General features: G+C 40.9%; 1 protein-coding gene across 1 annotated transcript; it reads right to left on the reverse strand.

The window, feature by feature from the left end:
• Nucleotides 1-269: 269 nt before the first annotated feature.
• Nucleotides 270-13,261, reverse strand: LOC148342259 (uncharacterized). Its single transcript, XM_088288107.1, has 2 exons — nt 13,244-13,261; nt 270-2,148 (listed from the first exon to the last, which is right to left on the reverse strand). The coding sequence occupies exons 1-2, from the start codon at nt 13,259-13,261 to the stop codon at nt 478-480; spliced, it is 1,689 nt and encodes a 562-aa protein (XP_088144233.1). The 3' UTR covers nt 270-477.
• Between the last annotated feature and the right edge of the window lie 785 nt (nt 13,262-14,046).

Genomic DNA, 14,046 nt, shown 5'->3' on the forward strand with positions numbered 1-14,046 from the left:
CCAACTCGTGACATTCCAAAACCTTTGAGAGAAACTGAGACGATTTGCGTTTCTCCTTCTGGCTCTTTTTATCGTTCAACTTCTAGTTCAGTTTTTCACCTTTTCACAGCGTAATGGAGGCCAGTTGAGCAAGTGGAACAAGTGATTTTATTGATGATTGTGGAAGGCACCGATTTCATAAGCACCGTTTCTTCTCACACCTTTTCCATTAAGTACGATTAAAAAGACAACTGAAAAGCATAATGTTAACAAATGTTATTCCAGGCAAAGGCAATAAATTTTATTTACATGTTTGATGTTAACACACAAAAAAACTCATCATCACTCAGACACAATGGTTCTTCTGGCACTGATCACATTGGCTTTGTGTCAATAAAAGAGCTTTGCAAAATTCAATTTCATATTTTATTGAAAATCACATTTACATCTTACCACAAAGAGTCGGTTCTTTCATTTTTTTTCTTCTTTTTTTAATCTTCAAGTATCGCTGCAATTCTCACCAGCACAATTGTGTCTCTCAGCATGCTGTTTAGTGAAGAATGTTTTAGCACAAACGCTGCAACTGAATGGCTTGTCTCCACTGTGCGTTCTTGTGTGGATTCGTAAATGCAACTTTTGAGAGAAGCTTTTGCCACAAACTGAGCAGGAAAAAGGTTTTTCTCCACTGTGCGTTCTTGTGTGGTTTGTTAAATGCAACTTTTGAGAGAAACTCTTGGCACAAACTGAGCAGGAAAAAGGTTTTTTACCACTGTGCTTTCTTGTGTGCCTTACTAAATGAGACTTTCGAGAGAAGCTCTTGCCACAAATTGAGCAAGAAAAAGGTTTTTCTCCACTGTGTGTTATTGCGTGCCTTGTGAAATTAGAATTATCGGAGAAGCTTTTACCACAATCTGAGCAGCTAAAGGTTTTTTCACCACTGTGTGTTCTTGTGTGATTTGTTAAAAATGACTTTACATTAAAGCTTTTGCCACAAACTGAGCAGGAAAAAGGTTTTTCACCACTGTGCTTTCTTGTGTGGCTTGTTAAATGCGACTTTTGAGAGAAACTCTTGCCACAAATTGAGCAAGAAAAAGGTTTTTCTCCACTGTGTGTTCTTGCGTGCCTTGTGAAATTAGAATTCTCTGAGAAGCTTTTACCACAATCTGAGCAGGAAAAGGGTTTTTCACCACTGTGTGTTCTTGTGTGGCTTGTTAAATGTGACTTTAGAGAAAAGCTTTTGCCACAAATTGAGCAGGAAAAAGGTTTTTCACCACTGTGTGTTCTTGTGTGGCTTGTTAAATTTGATTTTAGAGAAAAGCTTTTACCACAAAACAAGCAGGAAAAAGGTTTTTCTCCACTGTGCGTTCTTGTGTGCCTTACTAAAGAAGACTTTCGAGAGAAGCATTTTCCACAAACTGAGCAGGAAAAAGGTTTTTCACCACTGTGCTTTCTTGTGTGGCTTGTTAAATGCGACTTTTGAGAGAAACTCTTGCCACAAATTGAGCAAGAAAAAGGTTTTACTCCACTGTGTGTTCTTGCATGCCTTGTGAAATTAGAATTCTCGGAGAAGCTTTTACCACAATCTGAGCAGGAAAAAGGTTTTTCACCACTGTGTGTTCTTGTGTGGCTTGTTAAATGTGACTTTAGAGAAAAGCTTTTGTCACAAATTGAGCAGGAAAAAGGTTTTTCACCACTGTGTGTTCTTGTGTGGCTTGTTAAATGTGACTTTAGAGAAAAGCTTTTGTCACAAAACAAGCAGGAAAAAGGTTTTTCTCCACTGTGCGTTCTTGTGTGCCTTACTAAAGAAGACTTTCGAGAGAAGCATTTTCCACAAACTGAGCAGGAAAAAGGTTTATCTCCGCTGTGTGTTCTTGTGTGCGGTTTTAACGACAGCTTTGAAGTTAATGAGTCAGTGTGACATGCCCTTTCACCTTTGGCTTGCCCATCATCTTCATCATCATCATCGTCATGAGTGTCTGATAATGTGTCCTCATGATGTGCTTGTGATGGCCCCCAGTGGTCTTCATCACCTTCTGTTGTCACGTGATGACTTGAGCTGCTGCTTGGAGGCTCCGCCCCTCTGTTGTCCTCACTCACATCCTTTTTTTCATCTTCAGTCTTTATAGGGACAACGTTCAGTGGTGACTTGTTGATCTCCTCCTCCTCCTCCTTTTTGATGTGAGTCAAGTCTGGCTCCTCTTTCACAGAACGGAGATCGTTTTCATTGACGTCTGCAGGACACAAAAAGACAAACACAAATTTGGTTTGGTCAAGTCAAACCTCATGCGGCGACTTTGTCTTATATTGTTTCTACCGTGCTACCTTGACTTATGCCTGCCGCACACGGAGCAATGCGTGCGACCCCAACTTGGACCGGACCATGGGGACATTTCACAAAATTACGTTTGACGATGTAAACCTCCCTTTCCTAGCAGCACAGCTGTGATAAACGAGCATTTAAAAAGGAAGCACCCCTCTGTTGTCCTCACTCTCATCCTTGTTTTCATCTTCAGTCTTTATATGGACAACGTTCACTGGTGACTTGTTGATCTCCACCTCCTCCTTTTTGATGTGAGTCAAGTCTGGCTCCTCTTTCACAGAACGGAGATCATTTTGTCTGACGTCTGCAGGACACAAAAAGACAAATTTGGTTTGGTCAAATCAAAGTTCAGGCGGCGACTTTGTCTTATATTGTTCCTACCGTGCTACCTTGACTTGTGCCTGCCGCACACGGAGCAATGCGTGCGACCCCGATTTGGATCGGACCATGGGGGCATTTCACAAAATTACGTCCTACGGTGTAAACCTCCCTTTCGCAGCACAACAGTGATAAACGAGCATTTAAAAAGGAAGCATGTTGCGGCTGATGCCGATTTCATTCCTGACATACTCACAGACGTTTCTGGAAGCGAGCTGAAGTTAGCACACACACGTCTGATGGAACACCTGTTGTGGGACCCGAACTTTTTAATGGGGGCCACTGGGGGCCATCGCAACATAATGTCATTGATAGAATAGGAATCCTTCAAGCGAAATATGTTTTCAAGTATTTCATTTTGCATTTATAGATAGTTTCATCGTGGGTACTTTTTGCTTCCATTATAATCTGGATCCCTAAAAGAATTAAACGGGCCCTGGAATCAGAGTCGCTATTTATTGTATGATTTACGTTTGGGTTTTTTTTTACCCAAAATGACATTTATCCTGCGAGTAAGTTATGACATTACCCTTTTTATTTTTATAAAATTTCTGTTTTGAAATAAATTTTAAAACAAAATTACGTTTGAAGAGTAAAAGTTCTTTCACATAAGCATTAAGCAACAACACTTTCACTCTGACTTTCATGTTGACATATTTGAATAATGACTGTATATTTTAAAGTTATCCAATATGTATTCAAATTAGACAAAGATACACCATAATATTATTCGAGTTCATTGAATTATTTTGTACCTGCAATGATGTGCATAACAGGCAGACGGTGTCAGTAATGAGTAACAAAGTAACACAAAACCTCCCATTGTTCCGTCATCATTGTCATTTGCAAAAATTACCAGGAACTATGAGATGCAAACCACCTGGGCCACAGGAACTTTATTACCAGGAACTAAATGTCCCGGGCCTTGTTGGTAGAAAAGGGGGTTGTTACGGTCTCCCTTTTTAAGCCCATAGTATGCCAAAGATGCAGATGCATTTCTTGCAGCATGCGCTTGATCACTGATGAGATCCGTGCAACCCTGGATGGATGCATTAAATGTATTTTAAATGTTTGGATGAGGTGAAACTATGCACACGTGCACAAAACTGTGCAGGACCACCCGAGGTTCATTGACAGAGCCAGTAAAAGTTTCATAAATAAGACCAATACGTACTTGATTTATTAAAAAACGTAATCATTTGTGTTTTATTCACGAACATTGATCAACCTCCATTGATCTTTTTGCCGCAGTGTGCACAGTTTTTAGAGTCCGGTTGAATCATTCCATAAGGAATTGCTTGAACAAGATATGTCAGAGTTTTTGTCAAAAACGAGACAAGCCTTCATAAATGAATCACCCAGCCAAGATTGTCTGTCACTTGCGAGGAGCAGTCCGCCAAAGAGAAAAGCTTTCCCGCTCCTGTGCGGCCTTTTCTTGAAGCACAGCAAAGCAATTTGTATATGCAAACTCATAAAGAATGGAAAAACATGAACACTTTGACTTTATCACACTCGTCCACACGCTTCCTGTTGTTCGAACGGTTTCAGCTTACAAGACATGTTAGGGTCACACATCTGCGAAACGGTTTCCTGTCAAACACGGTTCAAGACGTGCATCTGTTTTTGTGGCTTCCTGCTAAACTGCCAGCATAGACACAACCCTGTTACCACTGAACTAACGTTTTCCTGTTTAAGAGGTCCATGTTTTTGTGACCTTCTATTAACCCGTAAGCATAGTTTTGAAACATGATGACATGACAAACTTAATTTCTTTCACAATAATATAAAAACATTCGCAGATATAGCAAAAACAAATTGCAGAAGCTGTGGAGCAGAGCACATCAGTCAGACCCCGGGTCCACGACCCCTCTGGCAGAGACGCAAACAGAGCTTTCGCTTCAGAGTGACCCATTCACTGTCTACCATAGTGTCGAAATTCGGAAAATGTTCCGTAACAGAAGAATTCGGAATGGGTGCTGAAACACCACACCCTGCTAGTGACATGGAGTATTCGACATCTAAAATTAACTCTGCCAACCGTCTTCACCAATGGGCCTAAATCTTTAGTATGGTGATGCGCACCGATAGTTAATGTGATTTGTGGCTCAGCGAACATAGACAATTCTTACCGTTTCCTCTGCTCTGGGGCAAGGCACACATGCGTGGCAGCACCGGTAGACATCACAAATACATAATCCTAATGCAAGACGCACTTCTGACCCTCGAAATTGGGTGAATGCATCCTGACAAACAAAATCATCAGAACTCCGTGTTCAATGCAAAGGACCAATTGGTGGTTTGAAAGGGTGGAGGCGGCTACACCGCGCAGACCAGAGCAGGAACAGGATGTACCACCCGCAGGAGGATGGAGACCCTGGTCTCAGAGCTGCCCAGTCTACTGGAACGGAGGACAACATATGCTTCAAATTCAGTCCCTTCTGGAAATTCAGTCCCACTCGAATTCCAATGTTTCACAGGTGCGGGTTCGGTCCATGGCAGTGACTCGGCCAATCTCAAGAGTCCCACAAGCGTGACAGTGTTGTTGCTCACTGGGATATGCAGAGGGAGCTTGCAAAGCGTGGAATATCTTGTTACACCATCTAAAACTGTTGTCCATCAAACGTCATCGGAATGCTAAGACTTGCCGGTCCTTGAATGCTGAGGCTCCACAGGCACCCCGATCGTGGAATGTGGTCCCAATCGGGTTGAGGCGTCAACTGTGCGTTTGGAAGCCATAGAAGCGTTGTCGGAGGAGGGGGTAGCGATGGCGCCCTGGTGCTAGTGGACCTCTTTGTGACCGGCATGGCGCTGGACCACAGGATGGCACATTTCAGGAAGTGGCTCGATTTGGACCGCTCATCACCCAGTGACCCCACGCCCCACAGCAAGAGCACGTCCCACTCACAACCCATGTCTATCATCACCCCTACTTCTGTTACGTGACCTTGTTGACTGGCCGGTGCGGACAACAAGCCTGCTGTGGCGCTGCGTCACCAGAACCTGGCCCAGGAGCAGCGGAAACGGTAAGAGCAGACGCAATGGGAGCTGCATGCGTCGGCTGCTGCATGAGCTGCTTCCGCCCTGTTTTATTTAATTTTTTTCCCCCCATATTCTTTTTTTCTTTTCCCGGTGAATTAGCACTCTTGGCGCCCTGAACCCGCAAGTGTAACAATTCTTTTTCTACATCCAATACAATATTTTCTTTCATCGATGCAGAAACGGGGGTTCTACTCATACTGATCAGCAGTTTCTCATTGACGGACTGTTCCGCATGATGTCAGTAACTGGGAGGCGCACGCCCTTGAGGACGGCCACCCGGCACAGCTGAGTGGTGGTGACACTATTGGACGGGTCACTGGCGGAAGCTTCAATCCATTCGCGTCTCGCCCCGTCTCCCATAAGAGCTCACCAACTTAATCCCTCATCATATTTTACAAATGCCAATGCCAATTGGTTTTGTCTTCTGTTTATGATTCATATTCAATCCACATGAACACGTCAATTATAATTTAGCTATTCTTTTTTAACTAACTAATATAACCCCGTTTTCCTCAACCAATGAGTCAGTATTCTTTGAAGTGGAATATCCGCAGACTAAAAATTTGTAATTTAATTTAAATCAATTTACTGTATCTCAAAAGTCCCCTCATAACATGATAATTCATGACATTCCTGTCATTTCCATCTCAAAATGTCGTTCCATTAATTGAATTACCGTAGTACATCGGTCGCAAAACTGAAGTATGGAACATTAGATGGGGTTTTTTTTGTTTTGCATGACCTTTAACCTTGCATGTTCTGTTTCAACAAAATTGCATCTCTTTTCAGTATCCCTGTTTCATGAGTTGCTGCCGGGGGCAAAAAGGAGGAGTTCAGAGAGGAATTTCACCCTCAGGGGCAATCCCAAACTTTTGTTTCCAGGACATTGTAACACTCTGGGCTGGTTTGTTGTTCTCCTTATTGCAATTTTACTACATTCAGTCTTCCTCGAGACTGAATACGTTCTCGTGTTTGCCAAATAGTTAATCCTAGTTTCTCACTTTCGCTTTGCACAGTCAATATATGAACTTTTTGAACTGCACAATCACTTCATTGAGGTCTAATTATTAATTGTTTACCATAGTCAGACTTTGGCCATCAAAGAGACCTGTTCCTGAACCATATGTTAACATTTTCATCACTAAGGGCTCTGCTTGCATTCTTCCTGCTGGGCCCAATCTTCAACTCTTTCACCTCTGCATGATCATCGTTGACATGTCCTATTAACACCTAAAAATCCTTACATGTAAAAACAATTATGAGAACAAAATACTGCACCTATCTCCCCCCTTTGACACATGCCCCACATGTGTCAACACAAATAACAATAAAAACAAACGAAGCAGCAACCCCCCTAATTAGGCCAAACTTCCACGTACTTTCATCTCTTCACAAACCCCTGCGTACATCCTGTGCCAATACAGGACGGACCGCAGCCAGGTTTTTGATTTTGCGCGGCCTTGACCAGAACACGAGTAATCACAGGGTACGTATCTGAACAGCGGAGTCGAACCGGCCCAGACTTAATGCATTACTCTTGCTACGTACCTGCGAAACCGTCGGCTCAGCCCCAGGCCCTCCACACAACGGTACGCCTCGATCCTTACTGTGTTCCATGCCACAAAGTGCCCAATACGATACGTGGAAGCGCGCTGCTCTTCATTATTTCTATTTTCAGCTCATAATTTTCCTGCTAAAATTTACACCCTGGCCAGGGTCTGTGCTCAAACTGAGCTTATTCACGACTATGTTGTCTATAGCTATAGTTTTAAACTTCTTATTTCTCATTTCTTTAACCACAAGACCTTTCTTTTCTTTATCTTCTGCACATTTCTCCCACACTCGTCCCCATTTACTGAGTTCCCATCATAATTTTTTTAATCATTTATAGAGGCCTCTTGTTTAAACAATAATTGAAACTAACACAGGGACATTTTCCATGACCAATCAGCCAGCAGACCCACACGCACAAGCTTTCTTTAACGACCCCAAAAGCCCCGACCGCTTGGACACACGCGCACAACACCCTTTGTGAGTAAAAGCATCTCACCGAAAGTTCAGCCGGCCGGCTGTTGAACGCCTGCGCCCCAGCACCCTGAGACCCTCAATGGAGCAAGAATCCTGTTTGTGACGCCAAAAATGTGGTATATTTTGTTGTTGATGTGTGGGTCTGGCTCAATTTCCCTCCGGACAGGTCGCCGAGCATGGCAGAATTGGTGATGGAAAAAAATTCTCTGACACAGTCATTTTGGTGAGAAAGAGATTTTATAAGGTGTCCCCCTCTCTCCGGCCTTCCCTTCTAATGGCCACACCGGACATGAATATTGAAGGATTGTATTACGATTGCAGGCATTATTTTAAACACTCACGGGACAGAAGGTCAATTATTTAATTTAGCAGGTTCATATTTACTGAATATGTTAAACATTGATTAAACAAAAAGCATTTATCAAATGAAAGTAGAAGTACAGTGCATCGATAAGATTGACTGGGATTGTAGTCATGGTGTTTACTGATGCATTCATATGCTAAATTGATATGACTTAGTTTAAATGTAAGACCTCAAAATTGCACACATAGTATTTTCATGACCCACACTCTCATTCAGAAGAAACAGATTCAGTCTGCTCAGGTCAAACTGATGACAAACCAGATAGCACTTCATGGACAAATACGATAAAACACATTCTCCACATAGGCCATAGGCATAGAAGATGCAAACATCAAGTTGGGCCGGGGAGGACGACACAGGGATGCGATCAGGAACACCAAAAACACATAATTTGATCTGGGAAAACATACACCACACAATCTGTACACTGACGAGATTACAGGGGAATGTGAGCAGGGGAGACGGAGAGACTGCCGCCTGCCTGAGAAGGTGAGCCTTGGACGTCTAACGTGGACCGGGGGAGGGAGCAAGGACGACCGATTCAACCTACATGACCCTTGACATAGAAAACCTATAAAATGTGAGGCTGGGCTGAGATCAGGGCGACATTTTTCGATTGTACTCGTCTGAGTACAGTTTCTCGTCAGATTAAGAAAAAGCCGCCCAGATATCTGTATTTGTACTATTTCCTGAACTCCAGAAATCAAAGAAACTAAAATATCGGAACTCTAATCAGTTGTAGTTGAGTCTTTATTTGACCCTATTCTTCTTGAGTACAAAAAACGAACACGCATTGGAGTAAGTTTGGCTTTTAAGATTCATTTACGAAATGTTTCTCATTTTCTCGGTGGCTCAACTCCAACAGTGGAAATAAAAATACACTCCATCTGTCAGCATAGTTTTGAAACATGATGACATGACAAACTTAATTTATATTAAAACAGTTAAAAACCGGAATAAGTAAAATATTAAATAATCAGTTCAAATTTTAAACTGAGAAAAAAAACACGGAGTTTACCCCCGCTAATGGTTATTCTTTGGCATTTAATTTCTGCACTGATTTCATTTGGCATAAACAAATGTTCAGCAACCCGGCAAGTAAAAGGCAATAATTAAAAATAAAACGGCAATAACCTTGAACGATTTCCCCAAACAACTTAATGTTATGTATATTTCTAACGATAGAAAGTCGTTCTTTACAAAGCAAATGAGAGTAAAACGTGTACAAACCTGCTTCGTTCTCTTCTTTTATTCCACAAAGTTCCACTTTGTACTTGGGTGTCGTTCTTTCACACATTTTCAAACGTCAATCTCAACAAATCCGCACTTGGTCTCTGCTTGGCGATAACTCGTGTGCTTCTCTTTGTTCGACGAGATGAAAGAAAGATGGCGTTGTTTTTCAAAGTCGCACTGAAAGGATTTCCTGTTCGTCACGAAAGCGGAAGAACAGGACACACCCCGCTGTGATATGATTGGCTGCTGGCTTTGTGGAGCACTGTCACCAACTCACCGACAGATGTCACCATTTGCGATGCAAATCATCGTTATCTTCTTCTAAACATTGGAAAAACGTACGATTTGAACCGTATGCACATGAACAAACATTTTAGTTCCCAAATATGAACTTGAGAGATGTATTGAATTTTACTTTTGTTGCTGGTTTTGTTTATACATCTGACACCATGTCGTCGGTTGGATAGTATTTCAAATGTATTTCCCTATTATTAACAGTTGACATGATAAAGTGATACTTTATGTCAACATATTTGCACCTTTGCCTTTTTCCAGGCTTTTTCGACAAGTTGCGATGTGGTTGTAAATTTTAAATTAAAACATGTCACTCTTTTATTTCTTAACTGTTATTGTGTTCGAAAATGATTTCGATATTTATTTAAGTACTTTAATATTTCATTATTTGTTTTAGTATTCATTAAATTACAATAATTCACTATTAATTACAAGATTTATTGAACTGTTTTAGGAATAATTTAGTATTCAATGTTTAATTGTGACAGAATTTACTTTTTAAATTTTTGTTTCACCATTTTGTTCAATCTTAATCTTTTGGAAAATTATTTAACAAGCACCAACACAAGGTTTTTAAAGATAAAGATGTCCTTTAATAGTCCCACAATGGGTAAATTTGAAGTGTTACAGCAGCAAAGAAATAGATCACACAGAGGCGGCGGCGTAATGTAGCCGTTAATGTATAACATTTGCAGCAGACATTCATAAAAAAAACATGCAAATATACACTGTATATACGTAAATACACAAATCCCCCTAAATATACACACTTACATCCCACAACATATACAAGTGTAAGGAAACTCTCCGAATGTCTGTCCATGGTACAGAGGGAAAATTAATAAAAATGCTGCAATGATAGAAAATACGGCAATGATAAGACGACTGCAATGGTAAATGAAAGATTGTATTATGATTTCTGGCATTATTTTAAACACTTACAGGACAGAAGGTCAATTATTTAATTTAGCAGGTTCATTTTTACTGAATATGTTAAACATTGATTAAACAAAAAGCATTTATCAAATGGAACTAGAAGCACTGGTCACAAGAATGACTGGGATTGTAGTCATGATGTTTACTGATTTATTATATTATTCTCATATGCTAAATTTAGAGTACTTAGTTTAAATGTGTGAACTTTATTGAAATTCTCAATTGTGAGAATAGATTTGCACACATAGCATTTCTATGAGCTGCCCTCACATTCACAGCACTTAATGGTCAAATACGATAAAGCACATTCTCCACATTGGCTGTAGAGATGCAAACATACCAAATTAGGCACTGGAGGACTCACATAGACGCTATCAAAAGAAAAACACATTCCAAAAGACATTACAATTGGAGATCGGAGCACATGCACATACGCATGCATACACACAGACACGTACTTACACCTGCATATACACGTGCACATACACACGCACATTCACATGCACATACACGGACACATACACGTATACCTGCATATACATGCACACCGACAAGATTACAGAGGAATGCCAGCGGGTAGAAAGACGGAGAGACTGCCCGCCGGAGAAGGCCAGCCTTGGCGTGTCAGTCTTGGGGACCAGACGGAAATCAACTATCCACACGATGACGAACCTGGGGAGGACATTCCCTTGGACGTGGACCCATGCCGTGGGAGCGAGCGAGGACGACCGATTCAACCGATTCAACCTACATTACCCTTGACATAAAAAACTCCTATAAAAACTGAAGCTGGGCTGAAAGATGGCGCGCATTTTTCGACTGTGCTCGCCCGAGTGCAGTTTCTCGTGAGATTAAGAAAAAGCCGCCCAGATATCTGTCTTTGTACTATTTCCTGAACGCCAGAATCTGAAGAAACTAAATATCGGAACTCTAATCAGTTGTTGGGTCTTTATTTGACCCTTTTCTTCTTGAGCACAAAAAAAAACGACCACACCCTCCCGCGACCCTGTACAGGATAAGCAGTGTGGATCATGACATGACAAATATTTGTCATCTCATCAATATTTGCACAACAGAGTACTGAGTTTCGAGATCCTCACTATAATAGTTCTCAAAATTATATTTCTTTGCAATTTAGCTTAGTTAAGGGATATTTTATTGACAATCTAATAACAATCTACAAAGACAGAAAAATAATTGGTGGTGGGGGGGCGCGAATCTTTTTCTTCTTGGTAGGGGCGGGCGTGAAATAATTGAGAAGCACTGCGAGTATATGCAGACATTATATTCATACGATCTTGCAGCCCGAGTGAACCACAGCATTGTTGCAAGTTCTGTAGGAGAAACGTAACCTTCCCACTGCTGTTCCAGCAGCGGCTTCTCGGGCCAAAGGCGGAAGTGACGTAAGAACTGCCTCGCCAATGTGGTTTGAATTTATTTATTTTGTTAATTTTTTCATCTACCGAATTAAAATATTATATAAAATATACATTAAAACAGAACAGCCAGGGGTAAAACAAACACAGAGGCAAAGAAATATATTTGAAAAATACGTGTTTAAAGCATGACGTCATTAGGAAGCGCGCATCTTCGACCTCGACCACATGCACCGACCCGTCCACACCGAAATAAAAACAACCACCGCTATTTTTTTCTGATTTAGTGTGGAACCGACTGTAATTTTCACACAGGATGTCCAGTGCTACTCTAAAGGACGTCGACATAATTCATTAAGTCTTTGTGTCCCGATAACCTCATCTTCGCGCGTTGATGCTTTTCTGTGTAGTCAGCTTAGCTTGTTAGCTTAGCTTGTTAGCTAGCTAGCCGCTAACGAAAAGAGGCACACGAGTTTTCGCCAAGCAGAGATCAAGTGCGGATTTTTTGGAATCATCATTTGAAAATGTGTGAAAGAACGACACCCAAGTACAAAGAGGAACTTTGTGTAATAAAAGAAGAGAACGAGCAACATCTTCCACTGCTGGACGAAGTTTGCAACCAGCCTCGTGTTGTGCTACACAAAGCAGGTTTGTACACGTTTTACTTACATTAAGTTGTTTGGGGAAATGCGTCCAATGTTATTGCCGTTTTATTTTTAAATATTGCCTTTTACTTGCAGGTCTGCTGAACATTTGTTTTTGCCAAATGAAATCAGTGCAGAAAATACCTGCCAATGAATAACCAATAGTGGGGGGTGAACTCCATGTTTTTTCCAGTATAAAATTTGAGCTGATTATTTAACATTTTCAATTTTCTGGTTTTTATATCTTGTTCAAGCAATTCCTTACGGAAGGAATTCTGCCTGACTCTACAAAATGTGCACACTGCGGTGAAAACATAAATGGCGGTCGATCAATTTTAGTGGATACAACACAAAATATTTATAACAAAAGTTTTTTTTTTTTTTAAAAGTCAAGTACGTATCGGTCTTTTCTTATTTATTAACTTTGTACTGGCTTGTTCGTATGAGAGTCAATGAACCTCGGGTGGCCCTGCACTGTTCTGTGCACATGTGCGTAGTTTCACCCCATCCAAACATTTAAAATACATTGAATGCATCCATCCAGGGTTGCACGGATCTCATCAGTGAACAAACGCATACTGCAAGGAATGCATCTGCATCTTTGGCTTACTATGGGCTTAAAAAGGGAGTACGCCACAACCCCCTTTTCTACCAACAAGGCCATGAACATTGTGTTCCCGGTAATAAAGTTCCTGTGGCTCAGGTGGTTTGCATCTCCCCCGCAACTCATAGTTCTTGATAATTTATGCAAATGACAATGATGATGTATCAGTGCGAGGTCTTGTGTTACTTTGTTACTCATTACTGACACCCTTTGGCTGTTAAGCATCATTGCAGTTCCAAAATAATTCAGGGAACTCTTGTAATATTATGGTGTATCTTAGTCTAATTTTAATACATATTGGATAAGTTTAAAATATACAGTCATTATTCAAATATGTCAACATGAAAGTCAGAGTGAAAGTGTTGTTGCTTAATTTATGTGTCGGGATTTTGACTCTTCGAACGTTAATTTTGTTTTAAAATGTATCTAGATCCAGAAATTTTATAACAAAAAAATAAAAGGGGAATGTTGGAACGTACTAGCGGGCTAAATGTCATTTGGGGCAAAAAAACAAAAAACAAACAAACGTAAATCATGCAATAAATAGCGACTAGGCCAGGGCCCCTTTAATTCTTTTTGGTATCCAGATTATAATGGAAGCAAAAAGTACCCACAATGAAACTATCTCTCAATGCAAAATGAAAAACTTGTAAACATATTTCACTTGAAGGATTCCTATTTTATCAATGACATGATGTTGCGATGACCCCCAGTGGTCTGCATCAATATGTTTGGGTCCCACAACAGGTGTTCCATCAGACGCACACAATAGCCTGTGTGTGCTAACTTCAGCTCGCTTCCAGAAACGTCTGTGACTTTGTCAGGAATGAAATAGGGCATCAGCCGCAACG

This window comes from Idiotropiscis lumnitzeri, chromosome 2 (assembly GCF_059441095.1).
Source record: "Idiotropiscis lumnitzeri isolate Australia: NSW breed Sydney's pygmy pipehorse chromosome 2, RoL_Ilum_1.0, whole genome shotgun sequence".
In the NCBI taxonomy this organism is placed as follows: Eukaryota; Metazoa; Chordata; class Actinopteri; order Syngnathiformes; family Syngnathidae; genus Idiotropiscis; species Idiotropiscis lumnitzeri.